Here is a 24,950-nt window from a genome sequence, read left to right on the forward strand (position 1 = left end):
CTCCCAGTGAGTCTTAGTGTCCAGTCTTCTATATCGTGATGTTTTCTTAAATAATTAGTTTAATGTCTTTTCAGTCTATGTTTGTCGCTGTATATATATATTTTTTTCGCTTGTTTTGTGTATGTCACCATGGCCCAATTGGGCTTTTCGTGTGAATAAATCTATCTATCTATATTTTTATTTAAAATTAAATTTGACCGCAGAGATCTTCCTAAATATTTTTATCAAATGAACTTTATGTTCCAAAATGTCCATTCCACTCGATCTGGGCCTCGTCTGTTAACCCCTTTGCCAAAATTCGAGATGTCAAGATTTGATCTCAGCTTGGTAATACGAGATCCAGGGATCAAACCTCACTGTATTAACAGACTGCATGGCCGACACAGAGACCATAGTAGCCAGGATGCGTCGTTAATCTGATTAATTGGTTACCTGTCAAAAGCCAAGAATATGTACTAATATAATTTTGATTTGTAAAATAATACCATCATGTCGACATTTTGTTATTTTTGACGAGAACAATAAGGTCCCTTGTTTTCTGTGTCGACATAGAAATTGTTAGTTCAAGTGGCAAACTCACAATATAAGGCTTGTTTTTTTTTTCTCGTTGGTATACGAACTCTGCTCCCCAACAACAGGAAAAATTCGAAAAATTCTGTATTTTATTGCTATTGTAATAAACAACCTTGAACCTTGAATATGTCAATATAATGATGAAAAAGGCAAGAAAGAGTTCTGGTAGCGAACAAGTTTTAGTTTATGTCTCGCACAACTGTTTGACTGGGCTTCTAGGGGAAAATTTCGCGGTGAGCAGGGTTAGACAGAAGCATTTTGCCAAACTTCGGGATAAGGCTGCCCAACCGGAGTTCTAAACTTCGGAGCTCAAGGGTTGTGAGACTTAACGTTCATTCTAAGGTTCGTTCGTTTGAATTCCTTGTTTACCATTTTCCTAAGCGGTTATCATTGTTTTTAGTTACTTTGTCGTGACTATATTTATCAATTTAGACTACTTGAGTGATTAGCGGGTCAAGTTTCTTAAATTGATTCTTCTAATGGCTAAATTGCATATGTTGCTCATTCACAATAAGTTATGCTCATTTCACATTATTTATGCTCATTCACATTATTTATGCTCATTCACATTATTATATAATAATAAATTATTATAAAATAAATATTTATTATAAAATATTATTATTATAAAATATTATTACAAAATTAATTATATAAATTATATAAAATATTATTATAATTATAATTAACTATAATTATTATAATTACTTTAAGTCAACATTGAGGCTGCAAAAAGTTCGAATCTTGGCTTCAAGATTTTTGGCATGTTAGGTAGTTTAGTTGACTTTAAGCTAGTTGGCTTAAAGAATTCTGCCTTTTTTTACTCTCCCCTCCACTACATATCAAAATACCTTAAAAGACAAATATGCAGCAGTTTAGGGTAGACTGAAAGAAGAACACAACCAACAAGCTCTAGATGGCAAGGATTTTTTTTTCAACACTAGTGCAAGTTTACACTCTTTAAGTTCCCACACTCTTTAGAATAAGCCTTAGGCTATACTACCTTTCTGGCAACTTTATCCTTTGGTGGTTCATCTACAAATAGACTTTGCAGTCCACTTCCTGGATTGGCTACCTTAATCTTGTTCTTCTTCTGTATTTCATTGTAGGCAAAGAAGCCACCAATTACTGTGCCTGTAAAAGCAAGTTTGTTAATAGAATTAAACTTATAAAATGTGCAGAGTGAACTATAAATAATAAAATTGAAACTATACACAATGGTTTTATGTTGCACTCCAGTAAATATATTATTGTGAAATGTGTGTGTGTGTATGTGGGGGAGAGGGGGTGGAATTGAAGAAGAGTATTCTCCCCCTCCCCCAAGGAAAAAATCTCAGGGAGGCTTGGGACCCCTTCACATGTGCAAAGATATGGTAATGTACAATTTAAGCTTGAGATTGGCTGGATAACACGCAGATTTACTAAGATAAAACTAGACAAGCCACATCAGTGAAGTCGGCCGGAAAAACTGACCTTCTTTATCCAAAAATTTGGCACCAGTTTCAAAACTTTATTCTGTGGTTATAAGCCACTTTGATGTTACATGGAAAGATTTTTGAGACATCCTAAATGTGCACCACATGTCCTGATTTTGAAATAAGTGCTAGATTCAGGAGTAGTTTCTGGAATTATAATAATTTCTGATAGAATAGAAGGGGGAGGGAGTGCGACTGAAACTGGGAGGAAAGTGCTCCTAAAACTATAAAGTACCACTAAAACTAAAATTTTAAATAGTTCTACTAAAACTATAAAAAAAATTGACGAGATGATATTTCAACCAACTTATGGTTTTATAAAACCCTTTTCCTGAACTATTTGGGATAGAATTCTTTTATAAAGCTGGATAGGATTATCTTTCTATGAGATAGACCTATGATGCTAGGATATTATAATCCTAGTAGCAGAGGTAAGTTGATTATCTGCTCCCTTTGAAACTTTAAAGCTGTGAAATAATGCTAAACTATAAGATTAAAAAAATTACATAGTTTTTTTTAAAGCTGTAATTTTTTAGCATAATTTCGATTTTAAAGAGACATGAAAAGAGAGCTTCAGATTACCCAAACTTACCCAAGATCACCCTATTACAAATATTGTATTTTACCGTTGCTATTCAGTAAAGTTAATTAATAATTAATCTAAAAAAAAGACTAAAATAGGCAATACAATTACAATACAGTACAGGAGAATGAAAAAAAAACCGTTGTCTCATCTTTTTTTAGCCTTATTACATCTGTTTTGGCTAACCACTTCAACCAAAGTGAATATTCAAACCACTTCAAACCAACCACTGTAATTCAATTTCTATAAACATTTGATTAATTGAAAAACTTAGAGAAATAACAGAAATTAAACATTTGGCTGTTTAGATTCTGTGCTCAATAGAGAAATGGAAGGAATAGCACTTGTACATTAAAAACACTCCTTTGATTATTACCATTTGCTCATGATTCTATTAAGTTTTCACAATTTTTTGTTTCATATTAGGTGCAGTTTACAAAGACAGCCAGGAAAATTGTTTTGTCCAAGAACTCATTTTGAAAAATCTAGATTTTCCCCGAAAACTTTTGGAACATATGTGAAAGTTAAGTTGATTCACGTTCTCCTGTTTTGCTTTCTAAAAATAAATCAAAACTACATTTAATGGATAATTGTTAATTAATATGAAGCCATGGATAAGAACCAATGCTGGTTTTTCATCAATATTAATATTTGATGTGGAATGTGAGTTATGAAATAAACATGGCAATTCATTTGCTTTTCATCTTGAATATTTCTATTATCATTTCTTTTTTCATTAATTTTCTGCCGTTTTTCTAAAGTGTGCCCGTTTTCGAGTATAAATTAATTTGTAGGCACCCTCTGTAAATATTTTTATTGTCTGTTGTATCATGTATTATAGTGTTAGTTTGTCACGTAGCAAAAATAGAAAGAAAATTAAAAGCATTGAACAACAGTTGGAACTTGTCTGACACCACAAGAAAAATTAGGTGACCTACCCAAACCTGATTTACATTATAAACCTGATCAATTTTTATTCACTTGTTTTCTTTTGGATGTCCTGGAGGTAGGGGGCCTCCAGGACATCCTGGAGGCCCCCTGCCTCCAGGATGAGAAAATTAAAATTAGCTGAAACCCTGGAGGGATAATTAAAAATTAAGGTGTGAATAGTCTCAACTGTAAAAACAAGTAACTGCAAATTTCCTTGCTTTCAATTTTTTGGTTACCTGGATTTTAGTCTTGATGATTTAGTATTTCACCTTAATTTTTTTCTGGAGTTTTTTCTATATTGATCCAAAGTTTTCTCCCTTTTTTTTACTAATATGAACCATGAGTACTGGTCCAAAACACTGACTATTTCTTTTAAGGTTATTAAATTTATCAATTTTTTTAGCTTTTAAAATCTTAGAGCTTAGTGATTCCTTATGCTTGGCCAGTTCTGTCTTCAAAAAAGATCTCCATATATACCTCCATTACCTGTGCAAGCAGGTACCCCAAGCCCCAACATTACAATAGGCCTGTATTCATGTCATTATTGTTCAAATTTTCTCGGGGGGGGGAGCTTTTCTATCTTGGGAGTCCTCACCCCTGGGTGTATGCATAATCATAATGCAGGTACAAATAATTTTGAACATATAAAAAACATACTCTCAGTAAAAGAAACATATTATTGAGTAAAAAATTTTGCTCATGTTATACCTCAACAGACTTTGAAAGTAAAAAAATATGATAGTGGAACACAAAAAATAAGTGATATTTTTACATAATAAAAATGACATTTGGGTTTGCCTTAACTATAATATACAGACTTCAAAATATGGCTTACAAGCAATAAGTTCAACACTATAAGACTTATTTGGAGTCAAAATACTTGTTAAAAAGCTTATTTTTTTGTTTGTTGAGTCCAAGGGATGAAATTCATTGCTAGGCAATTTGGTGGTTAGGTGCTGACCAAAAAGATTAATTTCAATAGAGGTTAAATTTACACTGGTTTATAAGCAAAAACTGACACAGATTCAAGCTTTGAGTGCGTGTGATAAACTCTACTGTTCTCTATCATCTACTGTTGTATATGATTCAAATATGCATGCTAATTACACTAATTGGACAATAATAACACTAATCAAACTAATTGCATAAGAAAATTCTGAAAAATCCAACAGTGAAATAATCTATTTTCTAGGTTGTATGATATAGATTTTACCATGAACTAGGGTAAAGGTAACAATGAATTTTGTAAAAAAAAAACTTTTGCTAGAAGAAGGCTTAATTTAAAGACTTGTGGTTTGGAAAGGGTTTTAGTATGTAGTAAACATATCTACAAATCTCTGTTTTATTAGGAGTTTGAAATTTTATCAGAGAAGGGTACAAAACTCCAATCTTCTGAAACTGGACCATTTTCACCTACAAATTCGATAGAAGAAAAAAGTTACCTGTTTTGACATAACCCGATTCAACACATGCTTGTGTTTGGATCCTGGTGGATTCTGTTATTAATTTCTTTATAACCTTTTTAAATGTGTATGTATAAAGCACTATTCACAAAAACTGAAAATTTTGCCTCAAGTATTAGGATAAAATTGGATTATATGGAGCATAATTGTGTGACCTAGGTCTCTGTGTGACCTGTGCCCTGGAGATCTATATCCAATTGCAAAAGACTAGCTACTTTTGCTATTTTGGAAAGGGGTTAGGTTAGAAAAACGAAACTTTCAGGGATGGGCTTACAGACTAAAGTATGTCCTGGGAAGTTATTTTGAAGTGCCTACCTCCACTCCTCCTTCCTCTAGAGGGCACTGACCTTTGATGACCTTAAAAATAATATGTTGCAAAGCTGAAACCTTGCAAAATAGATCTCCTTCTCAAATGAAGTGCAAGGAAAGTGCTTTCAGCTTCACAACTTTGGTTAATTCTAATTATGATGATTCAAAGATCTACAAATACGTTTCCTAAACTTAGAAGAAAAAATTGATATGGCCTTAAATTCTACTCAAGCAATAAAGATTGCACTTTCAAATCTAAAACCAGAGAAAAAAAATTTTAAATTGAAAGTCAAGGTATAATGTTGCATTGTCAAAATTTCAACAGGCTGTCAAAACCTAACCTGTGAGGTATGCAATTTTCTAAGACTTACAAATCAAACGAGGGTTAACATAGTAGCTTGGCAATAACTTCCCAAGGTATTTTTTGGTGAAATTCTAGTTTAGCTACTTCTTGTTATCTTGGAAAGAGGTTAGGGTAAAAATATGAAACTTTCAGGGATGGGACAACAGACAAAAGTATGTCTTGGGAAGGTACTTTGAAGTACTTAACTCTACTCCTTCTCCCTCTGGAGGGCACTGACCTTTAAAAATTTTTGTGTTATAAAAGTGAAACCTTGCAAAATAGATCTCCTGCATAAATTAAGTTGAAGAAAACTCTTTTCAGCTTCACAACTTTGCTCAGCCCCAATTTATGAGGTTTCAAAAATCTGTAAATACATTTCCTAAATTTAGAAGAAAAAAAATCATTGATATGCCTTAAAATTCTATTTAAATAACAGGAATTGCATTTTAAAACCTAAAACCAGAGAAGAAGAAACTGATAACTAAAAATTAAGGTAAAATATTGTTTTTCAAAATCTCAATGGCATAGACCTGTCAAGTATTCAGATTTCTAAGACTTAAAAATCAGAAGAGGGTTAAAATAGAAGCTTGGCAGTACCTTCAAGAGTATGTTTTTGGTCCTGGGTTCATTACTGACAGTTTAATTTTCCTTTGATTTTGAATTAAAATCAAGTAGTTGTTGGCATCAAGCTATGGCTAATTGTAGAAAAACTAGACAGATAGTCTGATTGAGTGAGAGGCAAATCTAGCATAAGCCCTTATTAGGAATATAAAAAGGATGTCAGTTCATTTGTTGAAAGATAGGTCTATCTATCATTTGCCTATGCATCATTCCTAGGGCAGAACTAAGATGGATAGTCATAAAACTAAGATAGTTACAGAAATTACAGTTTTCCAAGTGTTTGGTTAACTTCACTTGTCTTAAAGATAGCAAAAAGTCATACTAGAATTTTACCATTTTTGAACTGAATTCATTACTTACTCATTACACATCTTGAATTGTACAAAGAATTTTTTTTACTGGGAGGAAACATGATAAGAAAATCTGATTAATAGCCTAATCTAGACACTTACTATCCTTTAAAAGAAAAATTTTCAAATAAGAGTTTTCTTTTGACTTTTGTATATCCTATGGCTATACCTGGGCAAGCCCTTGGTGGCCTAAAATCTACTCCTATTGCAGCTATGTATTGTGAAGTGGGGATCTAGTCTCTTCACTCCAGAAGAAAATATCTCCTTGCAAGATATTTTGCAAAGAAAATAAGACTCAGAAACCAGGTTATCTACAAAGAAATCATTAGCCTCCACAACCCTGATATCCACTTTAAGCTAACAGAGATGACCTCTTTCCAGAGATTCCTTTGCCTTCCTGGCATGGAAAAGTTCATGGAGAATGGTAGGCTGACTGTTGATTTGGATGATGATTTGCTTAGTGCCTCCAGACGATCTGAGGAACTGATTATTCCTAAGATCAGCATTGGAAAAAAGGAGGACCTCCCCCAAACACTGATGAAAATCATATTCCTGGGAAAGATGGCAGAATATCATGATTACATCCAAGTTTACACAGATGGCTCAAAGACAGAAACAAAATGCAAATGTACAGTGGTTATACCCTCCCAGAGCCTATCTCTTTCCTATTGTTTACCCTGCAACCTGACAAGTTTCTCTGCAGAGCTTATGGCAATTAAGTTTTCACTTCAAGCTAAACAGAGATCAAACATCAGAAGTACATTGTTTGCACTGATTTACTGTCAGCTCTGGATTACCTCTCACACCAACAACACCAAGCAAGAAATGTTGCCATTGAGATTTAAAATTTGGTTACACAACTTGCAAAAAGGGTATATCTGTTCTATTCATATAGGTTCCAACACACTGTGGTATAACAGGAAACAAATTAGCAGATCAGGCTGCAAAACAAACCTCCCAACTAGGCCTAATTTCTCAAACCCCTTTTACTGGTCCTGAATTTCTATCTTCAATCAGTTTAAAAATTTTGGAAGAAGAAGAGGCTTGGCTCCATTCTTCCCACACTCAGCTCCTTGATCTCTATGATTGTAAGCAGCCTTCAAAAGAAATGTACCTCACATCTTGCATCCTATTATATATCTACTTAAATATTTTGTCTTAGATATGGCCATGCAAAGACAAAATTAACACTATTCCAGTAGAAAATGGCCCCATCCCCAACTGCAACACATGTGGAGAGTATGAAGACATACATCACATTATCTTTAACTGTAGAAAATATGAAAAAAAAGTGGGAAGTGCTAAAAATTTGCTATGAGAAGGCATTTAATTTATTCACAATGCATTCTGTTCTAGAACACCACATGTCTCTTCATTGGGTTAGATGACTAAGCACAAACCTTTTAGGCAGATTTGGTTCATTCCCTGTAAGTTATTTTTCACCTATATAACAGTGATCCAATTTATCTAATTCAGAGTTATCCAATTTATCATATAAGATATATTTTATCTGGTTAAATTTTTATATTTGGTTGTATAAGAATGGTTATAATGTGTAAAATCATATTAATTATTATAATTATGTTGTATATTTTAATTGCTGTTTGACAATGCATAGTTGCAGTATTTTGATTCCTGTTTCTCGACACAGGTAGTTGCTGCAAGTGAATAACCCCTGTCTAGTAACTAGCTAAGTGATGCTGTTCTGGTCTAGTGAATATTGACTGAAGTGACACCCAAGCAAGCTAGTGACTATAGAAGGCACAGAACAACTGAGTGATACAAATGCATAGCCTACTGCATCAAACCCTAAAGAGCAACAATGTACCTGGGCCTACTAGGAGATGTGATGCATTGTCATAAAAGTGACTGTGATATTTGGCAGGTATATAAAATACAGAACATATTCTTAGGCTAGCTTACTACTCATATTTTATTAGCAAGTTTCCTTAAGGGAAGTTTTAACTCTCTAGCTATAGTCTACTCTAAGTGAAATTCTAGTTTAACAACTTTTCATAATCTTGGATAAAGGTTAAGTAAGGAAAATGAAACTTTCAGGGAAGGGTCTACAGACCAAAGCAGGGACTGGGAAGGTAGCCTATTTTGAAGTCCCAGCTTCTATTCCTGCTCTCTCTCTCTAGAGGGTCCTGGCTTTTAATGACTTTAAAAACCTTTTTGTTGTAAAAGTGAAACCTTGCAAAATAGATCTTCTGCTTAAATAAAGTACAACAGAGCTGTTTCAGCTAGCTTGTCCAGGTTAGCTTAATCCCAATTCGTAAGTTTTAATTAGGCTATACAAATACATTTCCTGAATTAAAAAAAAAAATAACATTGATATGGCTTAAATTTTATTCAAGTAAAAGTAATCATATTTTCAAAACTAGCCTAAAATCAGAAAAAAAACTAGCCTAATAACTAAAAATTAAGGTAAAATGTTGTTTTGACAAAATTTGAGAAATTTCTAGATGAAGGGAGAATCTCTGGGTACAAAATCAGAAGAAGGTTAGGGCCTAATATAGAAGCTTGGCAATATTCTCCCAGAGTAGGCTACGTTTTTGGACCTGTATTCATTAGGCCTATTGAAAGTTTTGTTGTTCTGACCTAACCTCTTTCCAAGATAGTGAAAACTAGCTGAGCTAGAATTTTACCATAATTGTTTTTTTTTTATTAGCATACATTCAATTTTAAGGATGGAATACAAGTAACTTCTTTTTACCACCAAGCAAAGTTGCAAAACCAATTTTCAAAGGGCTACTCTTCTTTTGGTCCCCATCCTTTGTCGAGTATGCTTTCTGATCAAACCAAGTATTGCTTTGTTTTCTTAAGCCTGAATAAACAACTAGCTTTTGCTTATTACAGCTGAGGCTGGCACTGTTTAGTACAGAAATAAAATTTCTCGTAATGGAAGCACTGACCATGATTTGAAAATTTTGCTTTAAAACAGCGCTACCTTCAAATTATAAATTTTTCACATGTTGTCATATCCTTCAATATTACAAAGATAAATAATTGACGAAAAACCAAGCTTTTTAGTTGATTGATTTTAAAAAAATATGAAAAAAAGAGGTTTTGATAGAAACATCCCTCCCACAGGCATAGCTATTGAACTATTTGACTGATTTGAAAAAGTGGCTATTTTATAATTTGACGAGTGTTAAGAGCTTCTAAAAAGGTCAAAGGCTCTTTGCCTTCAAAGAAAAGTTCAACATGCCGTGAAAATAAATGCCCTTAACTATTCCTGAGAAAATACTGATTAATCCTTTTGACAATCAACATGCAATAAGTCTGTTTTGATTTTCAACTCCCAAGTCAATATTTCTCGAACTCAGCCAAAAATATAGCAGTAGTAGTGGCCCTTAAACATTTAAAATAATACACTTACCCGTTCCTAAAATATCGGAGAGACGCCTTTTTGATAACTAGGATGCAAATAGTTTATTTTCATTTAGCTCTTAATATTCCTTAAAATTCCCGGAAGCTTCATCTCAAAACGCTTAATCTTTTTGGAAACATTGATGATAAAATATTTCCTTCTCTCCAATGACAAATCGTGCATGTAAAAAAGGACAAGGTGCACAATTTACATTACTTGCCCCAGGGGCTGTGGAGGCATGGCATCCCCAAATCCATGGTTATTATACATTGTGACTATTTTGAATAAAATGACTTTTTAAGATTTTTTTCAGTGTTTAGTGGGGTATCTGAAAAAGCAAGAGGAGGGGCTGTTTGCCCTCCGTTCCATTTTCAATATTCCTAAAAATATACTTTTTAATTTTTAACTCAATCCCCTTAGCCGTTGCTTGGATAGTGCTGTTTTGCCCTTTTAACAACCCTCCTGAATAATTTTTTTTTTATTTTACTTGACATCCCCTTCAGCATTTTCTAAAATTTAAACCTTTTTATCCATGGGATTTTTGGAGATTAAGGATCAAACATGTCCCCTTTTCCCAATAACAAACCTTTTATTTCAAAAATGGGCAACTTATATAGCTTAGACACTAACGACGCATTGCTATTTGACTTTTCAACTACTTTGGACTATATGTCTATTCGAAAATTTTGTTCACAATTTTTTCGGGAACAACTCACTACAACTCCTTGCCACCTGAGGCCAGCAGAGTTACACAGGCTCCTCCTCCATCCTAATCAATTCAGAGCCTATCTCTTTACAGCCACCCAGAAAGTTTCCATTTCCCTTAAACCTTACCTTGTGATATCCTTCCATCCCAACTAGGGACAACCTGTTTTTGTTTGGCCCTCGACCGTTGGCCGAAATAGATAATCTTTCGAAATCTTTTATCGTTTATCCGCAGAAAGCGCCCTAGCTATTTCAACCTTTCTCTTATTATAGCCATAGAGAGCGGGATTAGACTTCCATTTTCCCAGAGTCTACTGTTTGAAGTATGACCAGTCGGTTGGGTACCCAAAACAGTCGTAGGCAATTTCTCTAGAAAACTCAAGCAAAACTTCCTCGTTTTTTGGAGAGCCCAGGTATCAGAACTATATACTTGACTCTTGTCATCACTGTAGCTTCCAATATTCTGGTTTTGTTTATGCTCCTATTCTTCGAAAACAATTTCAACAGTGAAAAAACACACCGAGCCTTGGTTATTCTACTTTTAACATCTTCAGTGCTTTCACCGTCTTTACTATTAATATTACCAAAAAGATTTCCTTCTGATAAATCTTTTTGTTACCCAACTCTTTTCATCTTCACATATTCATAGCCTTAGCGACTCAGGCATCTTAACATTAATTCTTAAGCCTATTCTTCTACCCTGAACACGCAAAACGACTAATAGTTCATTCATTTTGCTAACACTTTCACATAGGAGGCTAAAATCATCAGCGTCCACGTCCACGAAAGTTTTACTTCCCTATTTGATTCCATGTCCTTCCATTATCTTTGCTGTGCTTCATAGGACAGAGTCCATCAAAATGGTCTATATAAATAGGGATAGAAAGAAAACCCTGCTTAACTCCTGATTAAATACTAAACAAGCTACTTACCCCATTTTCTACCTTAACCGCAGTGAATTTATTCTGGTACATAGCACTAATCACCTTAATGCATCTGTCAGGTATACCGTGCAAGGATAATACCTTCGCTAAAGTTCTTCTACCAGCTGAATTAAACACTTTCTTACACTCTTTATACAACAGACTAAAGGTGTTTGATGACTTAGGTGATACCTAAGAGAACAAATTTGTTCGACGCATTCTTCACCCATCCTAAGGCCGCACTGTTCTTATCTTAAAACTTTGTATATGGTGTCTCTAAGTCTAAAAATTATCATAATACTAATTAATTTGCTATGTACAGGAACAAGGCTAATGTCTCGATAATTACCACACTCACTCTATCACGTTTCTCATGGAGGGCTTTAATTATAGTTTTCCTTATTTGGCTGGGTACTTCCCCTTGATCAAAAACCATAGCTATAATCTCTAGTAATTTATTTCTAAATTCTTAACCACCATATTTAAAAAACTCATTTACCCCACTATCTGCATCTGGAGCCTTATTATTTTTAATCCTTTTGATAATGTTATTAATTTTTCCTCGCAAAATAAATTTTCCTTCACATCCAAGTGTCATAGACAATTCAATCGTTTATATCTTTTCCTGTAACTCTGTCACGGTTTAGCACATTCTCAAAATCTTCTACCCATTTTCCTTTAACTCTTTCCTTCTCGCCTTCTTTCCCTTGGCCTTTTTTGGTACATCTAGAATCAAATATTTACTTTTTTATTGATAAATCTTGTATGTAAACCGAGGCCGTGAGGGGTATGGAATCCCTGGAGGCATAGCTATTAGACTCTTGACAAGTTGGAAAAAAAAATACAATATCTAAATTTGATCGGTGTTTGGAAGAGGGGAACGTATAAAGGACAAGGAGAAGGGGGTAGGGGGGCTAGTTTCCCTACAAACCTTCTTCAACATCCCCTCAACATGCCTTGAAAGTTTCAACTCAATAACTTAGATAGTGCAATATTCTCTTTTGACAACCAGCAAGCACATAGTGTGTTTTGATTATATTCGGCAGTTTTCTCGACATTTTCTTAAAGTTTTACCTTAATACCCTTGCCTTTTCTGAGACCCAGGATCAAACATGTCCTCTTTTCCCAATGAAAAACCTAAAATATTTTCATTGGGCAACTTGTATAACTTACAGTTCTTGACCCAGGGATATTGGGGTATTGTCAAACCTGGAGGCACAATTATTTTATATATGCACTATTTTGAACAAAATAGTTATCTTGATTTCATTAGATGTATTAGGGGAAATAAAGCGAAGGAGGTAGGCGGGTTGCCCTCCAATCGCTTTTGCCTCTTAATATGGGCGCTAAAACTTCAAAGTTTATACAACTAACCATTCCCTATGAATTATCTCTGGAAAGAAACAACGAATAAATAATAATAATACAGTGAAGCCTTATCGCAAAAAATTTGGTCAACGGCATAATTTAAATTACTTGCCGCGAGGGCGGTAAAAGCTATAACATCCCCAGAGACATAATTGTCAGACACTTTGACTATTTTGAAAACTTTTTAAATTCAAAATTTCTATCTGTGTTGAGGATGGGTATCTAAAAAGGGCAAGGGAGCTAGTTATCCTCGGATCACTCTTCTCGTTGCTATGACAAGAGACAGTGCAGTAATTTGTTCCTTGTTCATGTGTTTTTGTTTTGTTTGTTTGCTTTTTCCTTCTTTTCTTTTTCCTCTGCTTCGTTTTATCAAGTTACATGAATGTCGCGTGCTCAATAGATAAATAATTAGTACATTTTGCATTATGAAGGTATCATAACTTTGAATTTCCAATCGAAAGAGCTTCCTCTGAGGTTTTACGACAATTCCTCCTATGCGAAACGCCTCAGTGAATAAATAAATCAAACAGTTCGTAGTAACGAACTGTAGTAAGGAGTGACCCGGCTCAATAGTAACCGAAACTCTAAAAAATGGAATTTTGATACCAATAGTTACATCAAAAGAATCACATTTTAATGCTGATTTCAAATATATAAGTTTCATCAAGATCAGTTATCAAAAGTTACGAGCCTGAGAAAATTTGCCTCATTTTAGAAAATAGGGAGAAACACCCCCTAAAAGTCATACAATCTTAAGGACAATCACGCCATCAGATTCAGCGTATCAGAGAACCTTATTGTAGAAGTTTCATGTTCCTATCTACAAAAATGTGGAATTCCGCATTTTTTGCCAGAAGACAGATCACGGATGAGTGTTTATTTGTTTGTTTTTTTGTTTTTTTTTTTCAGGGGTGATCTTATCGACTGAGTAGATAGAGAGTGAATGTCTTGAGAGGGATCATTATAACGGAAATTAAAAGTTCTAGTGCCCTTTTTAAGTGACCAAAAAATTGGAGGGCACCTAGGCCCCCTCCCACGCTCAATTTTTCCCAAAAGTCACCGAATCAAAATTCTGAGATAGCCATTTTGTTCACCATAGTTGAAAAACCTAATAACTATGTCTTTAGGGACGACTTACTCCCCCGCAGTCCCAGTGGGAGGGGTTGCAAGGTACAAACTTTGACCTGTGTTTACATATTACAATGGTTACTGGGAAGTGTACAGGCGTTTTCAGGAAGATTTTTTTGGTTTAGGGGGGAGAGTTGGGGGGGTTACGTGGGAGGATATTTCCATGGAGAAACTTCTCATGGGGGAAGAGAATTTTAATGAAGGGGTGCAGGATTTTCTAGCATTACTTGAACAAGAGCTAAGAGCTCATATGGCACTTGTGACGAGTCAAGAAGAGCTAAGAGCCAAGAGATCATATGGTATGAGCTCTAGAAAAATTCTATGAATCAATAGATTGATTTAAAAGGAAATAAGAGGCTTAATACCGTTCAGGATTTAAAATAAGAGCTCTGAGTCACGATGTCCTTCTAAATATCAAAATTTATCAAGATCCGATCACCCACTCGTATGTTATAAATACCTAATTTTTTCTAATTTTTCCTCTCCCTTTAGCCCCCCCAAATGGTCGAATCTGGGAAAACGACTTTATCAAGTCAATTTGTGCAGCTCCCTGACACGCCTACCAATTTTCATCGTCCTAGCACGTCCAGAAGCACCAAACTTGCCAAATCACTGAACCCCTCCCCGCAACTCTCCCAAAGAGAGCGAATCCAGTACGGTTCCTTCAATCACGTATCAAGGACATTTGCTTATTCTATCCCCCAAGCTTCATTCCTATTCCTCCACTCCAAGTGTTTTCCAAGATTTCCCCCTCCAACTCCCCCCAATGTCAAAAGATCTGGTCGGGATTTGAAATAAGAGCTCTGAGACATGAATTTCTTCTAAATATCAAATTTCATTAAGATCCGATCACCTATTCGTAAAATAAAAATACCCAAATTTTCACGTTTTCCAAGAATTCCGGTTTCCCCCTCCAACTCTCCCCAATGTCACAGGATATGGTCGATTAAGATCTGGTCACCCTTTCGTAAGTTACAAATACCTCAACTTTCAAAATTACACCCCCCCCCCAACTCCACCAAAGAGAGCAAATCCGGTCCGTCACGTGTCAGTCACGTCACGTGTCATGTCAGTCACGTGTCTTAGACAGGTTTTTATTCTTCCCATCCAGTTTCATCCTGATCTCACCGCTTTAAGTATTTTCTAAGATTTCCGGTTCCCCTCAACTGCCCCCCCCCAATAACGCTGGGTCCGGCTGAGATTTATAATAAGAGATCTGAGTCACGAGGTCCTTCTAAATATGAAGTTTAATGAAGATCCGATCACTTCTTTGTAAGTTAAAAATACGTCATTTTTTCTAATATTTCAGAATTAACGCCCCCCCCCCCCCCAATAGAGCGGATCCGTTCCAATTGTGTAAATCACGTATCTAAGACTTCTGCTTATTGTTCCCACCAAGTTTCATCCCGGTCCCTCCAATCTAAGCGTTTTCCATGATTTTAGGTTTCCCCACCCCAAATTCCCCCCAATGTCACCAGATCCGGTCGGGACTTAAAATAAGAGCTCTGAGACACGATATCCTTCTAAATATCAAATTTCATTGAGATCCAATAGCCCGTTCGTAAGCTAAAAATACCTCATTTTTTCTAATTTTTCAGAATTAACCCCCCCCCCCCCCCAACTACCCCAAAGAGAGCGGGTCCGTTCCAGTTATGTCAATCATGTATCTAGGACTTGTGCTTATTTTTCTCACCAAGTTTCATCCCGATCCCTCCACTCTAAGTGTTTTCCAAGTTTTTAGGTTTCCCCCTCCCAACTCCCCCCATGTCACCAGCTCCGGTCGGGATTTAAAATAAGAGCTCTGAGACACGATATCCTTCTAAATATCAAATTTCATTGAGATCCGATCACCCGTTCGTAAGTTAAAAATAACTAATTTTTTCTAATTTTTCAGAATTAACCCCCCCACTACCCCAAAGAGAGCGGATCCATTCCGGTTATGTCAATCATGTATCTAGGACTTGTGCTTATTTTCCCCACCAAGTTTCATCCCGATCCCTCCACTCTAAGTGTTTTCCAAGTTTTTAGGTTTCCCCCTCCCAACTCCCCCCATGTCACCAGCTCCGGTCGGGATTTAAAATAAGAGCTCTGAGACACGATATCCTTCTAAATATCAAATTTCATTGAGATCTGATCACCCGTTCGTAAGTTAAAAATACCTCATTTTTTTTTAATTTTTCAGAATTACCCCCCCCCAATTACCCCAAAGAGAGCAGATTCATTCCGGTTATGTCAATCGTGTATCTAGGACTTGTGCTTATTTTCCCACCAAGTTTCATCCCGATCCCTCCACTCTAAGTGTTTTCCAAGATTTTAGGTTTCCCCCTCTCAACTCCCCCCCCAATGTCATCAGATCCGGCCGGGATTTAAAATAACAGCTCTAAGACGTGATATACTTCCAAGCATCAAATTTCATTGAGATCTGATCGACCGTTCGTAAGTTAAAAATACTTCTATTTTTGTATTTTTCCGAATTAACTTGCCCCCCACTCCACCCCCCCCCCCCAAGATGGTCAAATTGGGGAAACGACTATTTCTAATTTAATCTGGTCCGGTCCCTGATACGCCTGCCAAATTTCATCGTCCTAGCTTACCTGGAAGTGCCTAAAGTAGCAAAACCGAGACCGTTAGACCGACAGACCGACAGAATTTGCGATTGCTATATGTCACTTGGTTAATACCAAGTGTCATAAAAAGCAATGAAAAAATAACTATTAAAAGTTTTTTCTACTGAAAGTAAGGAGCAGCATTAAAACTTAAAACGAACAACAATTATTACGGATATGAGGGGTTTACCTCCTCGTTATACCCCACTCTTTACGCTACCGTATTTTTAGTAATTTCAACTATTTATTCTACGGCCTTTGTGATTCAGAGGTCATTCTTAAGGAATTGGGACAAAATCTAAGCTTTAGTGTAAAGAGCGAGGTATTGACGAGGGGTCGAAACCCCTCACATCTATATATATAAAAATAAGTTGTCTGTCTGTGGATGTGTGGATGGATGTGTGGATGGATGTGTCAGGTGACGTCACCTGAAAAAACTGGATTAGGTGACGTCAAAACTGAAAAAACTAAAAAAAGGCAAAAACTACAAAAAAAACTAAAAACTAATAAAAAAAATAAAAAAGCTAAAAAACTAAAAAAACTATAAAGGTAAAAACCAATAAAAAACTAAAAAAAAAACTGAAAAAACTAAAAAAAGGCAAAAACTACAAAAAAAAACTAAAAACTAATAAAAAAAGTAAAAAAGCTAAAAAACTAAAAAAACTAAAAAAACTAAAAAAAGGTAAAAAACTAAAAAAAATAAAAAATAAAAAAAAACTAAAAAAAAGGAAAAAACTGAAAAATAAGCTAAAATAAAGGTAAAAACCAATAAAAAACTAAAAAAAAAAAGGAAAAAACTAATAAATGACGACACTCAAAGAGAAAGCGACCAGGACAAAAAACTAAAAAAAAAGGCAAAAACTACAAAAAAACTAAAAACTAATAAAAAAAATAAAAAAGCTAAAAAACTAAAAAAACTAAAAAAAGGTAAAAAACTAAAAAAACTAAAAACTAAAAAAAAACTAAAAAAGGTAAAAACTAAAAGAACTAAAAAAGAAAAAAATAAATGACGACACTCAAAGAGAAAGCGACCAGGACAAAAGGAATGTTCGATTAGCAATCAACAAAGCACCGGGACACAGGGAGTATAAATGACGACCAGGACACAAGTAAAAAAAAAAATTAACAAAACTAAAAAGAAGGTAAAAACTACAAAAAAACTAAAAAGAAAAAAAAAACTAAAAACTAATAAAAAAACTAAAAATCTAAAAATCTAAATAAACTAAAAAAGAAAAAAAAAGGAAAAAAATAAAGGAGAAAAACAAAACTAAAAAACGAATGTATATACAGACCGGTACACCGGGATACAAATGACGACCGGGACACAGGGAATATAAATAACGACCGGGACACAGGGACACAACTACAACGGGGACACCGGGGGAAACAGGGGGATATAAATGACGACCGGGACAAAAAAACTAAAAAGAAATAAAAACTAAAAACTAATAAAAAAAACTAAAAAATCTAAAAATCTAAATAAGCTAAAAAAGAAAAAAAAAGGAAAAAAAATAAAGGAGAAAAACAAAACTAAAAAACGAATGTATATACAGACCGGGACACCGGGATACAAATGATGACCGGGACCCGGGACACAGGGAATATAAATGACGACCGGGACACAGGGACACAACTACAACGGGGACACCGGGGGAAACAGGGGGATAACCTGACAATCTATTTATATGCAAAGACAATGGGACAGCAAAGAATATTGTATATTCGCAAGTTTTACGTAGTTAAAACCATATATATATATATATATCTATATTCACAGGTGGGACATAGGGACACAACTACAATGGCGCGTAACTATTATGGCGCGTAACGACTTACGCGCGCGGGGGGGCTTGGGGGGGGCGCGAAGCGCCCCCACCAACTAGGTGTTGGGGTGGCGCGAAGCGCCACCCCAACAGCTAGTACGTAATAAAAACATACGAATATAGAAGGTCGTTACGTTAGTTAATTCGTAAGTTACGTATATTTTTTTACCAATGAAAACGTTTGTAAAAAATTAAAATTTCTAGTTGCTTTTTAATTAATCAAAAACTTGGAGGGCAACTAGGCCTCCTCCCTCGCTCCTTTTTTCTGAAAATATTCCGATTAATTGCAATTAATGAATATGCAAATTTCGTTTTAATTATTTATGTGCGGAGAGCCAAGATCAAAACATGTATTAATTCAAAAACGACCAGAAATTAAATAAAAAAAACAAGTTTTTTAAATGAAAGTAAGGAGCAACATTAAAACTTAAAACGAACAGAAATTACTCCGTATATGAAAGGGGCTTTTCCTCCTCAACGCCCCGCTCTTTACGCTAAAGTTTGACTCTTTCTCTTAACTCTATTTTTAAAACAGTAAGAAACTTGACTCTTTCTCTTAACTCTTTTTTTAAAACAGTAAGAAACTTTAGCATAAATAGCGGGGCGTTGAGGAGGAAAAGCCCCTTTCATATACGGAGTAATTTCTGTTCGTTTTAAGTTTTAATGTTGCTCCTTACTTTCAGTTTTAAAAAAAGTTGTTTTTTTATTTAATACATAGAGACCACTTCACTCTTGACTGAAGGCAGTGCTATTCTGTTGATATGATCATAATACCATAGAAATTGCTAAGATTAACAGAAAAATAAAGTCAGAAAAGTACATCAGTCATTTAAAGTACGCAGCCCCTTATCCATGAAGACAACCATGGTCTAATAACCGATTCTTAGTGGAAGTTCCCTCCTTTGTGCTTGGATTCTATTTTCCTAATTCTTTTGCTGAAATACAAGGTAAACTAGCTCGCAGAAGTTCTAAGCCCTTTAATAAAAAAAGACCTAACTCTACCAGCCTGTTCATGCATGCATGTCCCTCTCCGTAGCAGACGAAAAGATGGTATATAGCATGAACTAATTATTGCACGAAAAAGCTGTTGCTGTATTAAGGATAATTTATCACTGTTGACAAAAACCTACCCGTTTTTGTTCAAAAGTTTTTTTTTCTCGCTGTGGGGCAACTTTTTATGTCACTACTTAGAAATGAGCAAAAGGAAAAAGCTCTATTTGTTTGGTAATGGGGCCAGGTGACCAACCCGTACCTTAAGCTTTTACCAACTTAGCCCAACTTCGATTCAAAACTGGACTAGCGAAAACTATACTTTTTGGCCCCAGACGAAACACAGCTTTCCAAAATGTGACATCAATCCTGCCAGACGTTAAGCTTTCAAGAAGAATCGTAGAGGTTAGATGCTTACTACTCTCTGGCAATAAACCGAAATCGGTAGAATTAGGAAAAAAGGTAGACTAAGGTAAAGGTAGACTAAGCTAAAATCGGCAGACTAAGGTAAATCAGGGAAGGAATGAAAGTGTTGCCCTCGTGACATAATGCCTTAAGACGAATTTCGGAGGAGTGTAAAAAATTCAAACGATCTGATTACTTGGCTAGAAAACACCTCTGGCAAATCATTAGAGACAAAACTGAGGCTAACCTCCTTTGACCCTTTGATCTGGGTTTGTACTAGGCCTTATTTAACCAATCATAGTCGCAAAAATAAGGCAGTTTATAATGGGAGGGACAACCTTACAACAAACAAATAAAAATCGGAAAAATTAACGCTTTAACGTATACTTTTTTTAACGTTTTATTTACGCTTTAGTTTACGTTTTAAGAGTTAATTTACGGTTTTAATGTAACAACATGAGACGACTGTCTTGATACATGAAATTCAACTTTTCCACCTAAGGCCTTAAGTTTTGAAGTCCACACGTTTCATTTACGCTTTAGTTTACGTTTTGCAAGTTTATTTACTGTTTTGTTGTATCACCGTTAGGTGACGGGTTTGATAATCGAAATTCAGCTTTTCCAATCTAAAGTATTAATTTTTTCAAGTTCACACATTTTATTTACACTTTAGTTCACGCTTTACAACTTTATTTATGGTTTCAATGTATCAATGTAAGACAGAATGTTTTGATACCTGAAATTCAGCTTTTTCCATCTCAGGTGGAATTTCAACGTTCACACGTTTCATTTACGCTTTACTTAACGTCTTACAAGTTTATTTGCGATTTTAACGCATCAACCTAAGACGACTGTTTTGATACCTGAAATTCAGTTTTTTTCATCTAAGATATTACGTTTTTAAGTTCACACATTTTACGTACGTTTCAGTATATGCTTTACAAGTTTATTGACGGTTTTATGTATTAGCGTAAGACGACTGTTTCGATACCTGAAAGTCAGTTTTTTCCATCTAATGTATGAAATTTTTGGAGTTCACGCCTTTCATTTACGTTTTAGTTCGCGTTTTACAAGTTTGTTTTACGGTTTTAATATATCAACATAAAACGACTGTTTTTATACCTACAATTCAGCTTTTTTCCATCTAAGGTATTAAAATCTTGAGGTTGACACGTTTTATTTACGCTTTACCTCACGTTCTACAAGTTTATTTACGGTTGTAGTGTATCAACGTAAGACAACTGTGTTAATACCCGAAATTCAGCCTTTTCCTTCTAAGATAATAAATTTTTGAAGATCAAAAATTTTTATTTATGCTTTAGTTCACATTTTACAATTTTGTTTACGATTTTAATGCATCAACGTAAGATGAATGTTTTTTTTACCCGAAATTTCGCTTTTTCTATCTAATGTTTTCAACTTTTGAAGTGAGCATGTTTTATTTACGCTTTATTTCATGTTTTACAAATTTATTTACGGTTTTAATGTATCATTGTAAGACGACTGTTTTGATACCTGAAATTCAGCTTTTTCCATCTAAGATATTAATCTTTTGTAGTTCATATGTTTTGTTTACGATTTAGTCTACGTTTTACAAGTCTATTTAAGTTTCTAACGTAACGAGATAAGTCGACTGTTTTGATACCTGAAATTGAGATTTTTCCATCCAAGGTATTAAATTTTGAAGTTCACACGTTTTATTTCTGCTTTGGTTAATTTCAATCCTCCTCCATAGAAAAAATTCTCTTATTACCTCCTAGCTTAACTTTAAGCAGTAGACCATATTAGTCCAAGACGATTCACACAGCCATGGACAAACTATATATGGCACACAGCACTCTCTGGCACCCTCATTATTTCGAAGGTATCTTTAAGAAATTGTCATGATAAATTATGCTTAGTCCAATAGTTCGTGTTTTAGCAAGCCTTAAGTAATACCCCCTAAGGCAAATCAAGCCACCGTGGCAAACTACAGATGACACACGACACCATCTTGCCCATATTATAATACCTAAGTGTTTTTCAACCTCTTTTGCCACGAGAATAACTTTATAAACTAAAAATGATTCCCAGCCTGTGACACTCAATGGTTAACACACGTCACCCTTTGGCTAGGATCACTATACCTATGGCATTTTTCTTTCAAAATATCCCCTTACACTAGAATCCATCGTTTAAACTTAATGAAAAACACCCAACAACGTTTCTTCTGATGACTCCTGTCATGTGAAGCCAGCATGACACAATCTACCAGTCCAATGACACAAATTACAGCCAGATATTGTCACGATGGCATGGATTATGCATATTCTTGGCTCAAAGAAACGCGATAATTTCATTAAAACCTGTCAGAAATAACTGAATGCAAAAATGTGTCTCTTTTTTACACAGGTGCGTCAAATAGAGCAATAAAACGATGCATTTTGTTTTTATTCATTTCGTTTTTATTTCATTTTGACATTTTGATGCATCTCTTAATATGGCTCAAATTTACCTCTTATAACAACTCTCCACCGCCTTAAAATTGCTTGCTACGGTTTCCACCTTTCTATAATTCATGGTTCTTTTTGCTTATATTTTTGTCTGTTCTAAGCCCATGTCAAGTTTTGTTTTTCCGTTTGTTAAGGTTTGATTGCTTTTTTCTTAATTTCAGGATTTTGTAACTTTTTTTATTAATAAAATTTGTATGTAAAAAAGTTTAAATCCTTTAGATTTCTTGCTCCATGACAAATTTGTAATACGCAATCATTCACCCAATGAAATATCTAAGGCTAATGCTACGTAAAATGTCACTGATTCAATAATTAAGTTAACCTTTCGAGATTATCTTAGAAAATTAATGACGCTGCAGCCAAGAGGTGCATCTAAGAAAGCAAGAAACCAACAGTTTTACGAAGCTTGTGCTCTCATGTCAAAATGGTTGGAGAAATGCGAATCTTTAATGGCTCTATAAAGTGAGACAGGATTCCGTATAAAGGATTCCCCTGTGCATGGAATAGGTTATGACGTGGAAAGTACTCTTCGAATAATAATATTAGAAAGGCTTTCATAGTCCACCTGTCAACTGCTACATTCCATTGAGGGGAAATCCCTTTCGAGTCCTAATGTGAACAGAAAAACTTCAGATTATAAAGGATCCCTGAAAAAAATGCCTTGAAAGAAAAAAAACCTTGAAAGAAAATGAAATCCCGAAGAAAAAAATACACCTTAAAAAAACACTAAAACTTAAAGCGAACAGAAATTACTTCGTATATGAAAGGGGCTGCTTCCTCATCAACGCCCCACTCTTTACGCTAAAGTTTGACTCTTTCTCTCAACACTGCTTTTTAAAACAGTAAAAAACTTTAGTGTAAAGAGCTGGGCGTTGATGAGGAAGCAGCCCCTTTCATATACGAAGTAATTTCTGTTCGTTCTAAGTTTTTAATGTCGCTCCTTAATTTCAGCTAAAAAACTTGTTTTTTTTACTTTTAATTTCTCAACGTTTTTGAATCAATGCATGTTTTGATTTTGGTTCTCCGCAGAGGAATAATTAACACGAAATTTGCAAGTTTATTTTTTTTTGCTAAATGGCTTTCTCATAGTTTTGATCAAATGATTTTGAGAAAAAAAGGAACGGTGGAGGAAGCCTAGTTGCCCTGCGATTTTTTGGTTACTTAAACAGGCAGCTAGAACTTTCATTTTTTTACGAATGTTTTTATTAGTAAAAGGTAAACGTAACTTATAAATTAGCTTACGTAACGAACTTTTGTAATCTCATGTTTTTATTACACATATGAGGGGTTCAACCCCTCTTCAGTACCTCGTTCTTTGCACTAAAGAAAAGATTAATTTTGTCCCAGTTCCTTAAGAATGACCCCTGAATCACAAAAGCCGTAGAATAAATAGTTGAAATCACTAAAAAACTTTAGCGTAAAGAGCGGGGCGTTGATGAGGAAGCAGCCCCTTTCATATACGAAGTAGTTTCTTTTCGTTTTAAGTTTTTAATGTCGCTCCTTACTTTCAGCTAAAAAACTTGTTTTTTTTACTTAATTTCTGAACGTTTTTGAATCAATGCATGTTTTGATTTTGGTTCTCCGCAGAGGAATAATTAACACGAAATTAGCAAGTTTATTTTTTTTTTGCTAAATGGCTTTCTCATAGTTTTGATCGAATGATTTTGAGAAAAAAGGAACGGTGGAGGCAGCCTAGTTGCCGTGCGATTTTTTGGTTACTTAAACAGGCAACTAGAACTTTCAATTTTTTACGAATGTTTTTATTAGTAAAAGGTAAACGTAACTTATAAATTAGCTTACGCAACGAACTTCTGTAATCTCATGTTTTTAGTACACATATGAGGGGTTCAACCCCTCGTTAGTACCTCGCTCTTTGCACTAAAGAAAAGATTAATTTTGTCCCAATTCCTTAAGAATGACCCCTGAATCACAAAAGCCGTAGAATAAATAGTTGAAATCACTAAAAATACTTTAGCGTAAAGACCGAGGTATTAGGAGGAGGTGAGCCCCTCATATGCGTAATAATTTCTGTTCGTTTTAAGTTTTAATGCTGCTCCTTACTTCCAGTTGAAAAAACTTTGCATATTTATTTTTTATTGTTTTTTTTTTAAATAATGTTAGAAAATCCTGCGCTCCCTTCATGGAAACTTTCTTCCCGCATGACCAATTCCTCGATGGAAAGTTCCCCCAAAATATCCCCCTCTTTTCAACCCCTGGTCGAAGTTTGTAACTTGTAGCCCCTCCCACGGGGACTGTGAGGGAGTAAGTCGTCCCCAAAGACATAGTTATAAGGTTTTTCGACTACGCTGAATAAAATGGCTATCTCAGAATTTTGATCCGTTGACTTTGGGAAAATAATTAGCGTGGGAGGGGGCCTAGGTGCCCTCCAATTTTTTTGGTCACTTAAAAAGGTCACTAGAACTTTTCATTTCCGTTAGAATTAGCCCTCTCGCAAGATTCTAGGACCACTGGGTCGATACGATCACCCCT

The 24,950-nt window shown here is 35.0% G+C and overlaps 1 protein-coding gene across 1 annotated transcript in view; it reads right to left on the reverse strand.

Moving 5' to 3' along the window:
- Nucleotides 1-9,583, reverse strand: part of LOC136037409 (prostaglandin E synthase 2-like) — an 87,392-nt gene extending 77,809 nt beyond the window's left edge. The window contains exons 1-2 of the mRNA XM_065720163.1: nucleotides 9,364-9,583; nucleotides 1,577-1,707 (exon numbers count right to left, since the gene is read on the reverse strand). Coding sequence (XP_065576235.1) covers nucleotides 1,577-1,707; nucleotides 9,364-9,565 — 333 coding nt within the window. The 5' untranslated portion in view covers nucleotides 9,566-9,583. The remainder of the gene's footprint in view (nucleotides 1-1,576; nucleotides 1,708-9,363) is intronic.
- Between the last annotated feature and the right edge of the window lie 15,367 nt (nucleotides 9,584-24,950).

This window comes from Artemia franciscana, chromosome 16 (assembly GCF_032884065.1).
Source record: "Artemia franciscana chromosome 16, ASM3288406v1, whole genome shotgun sequence".
NCBI lineage: Eukaryota > Metazoa > Arthropoda > Branchiopoda > Anostraca > Artemiidae > Artemia > Artemia franciscana.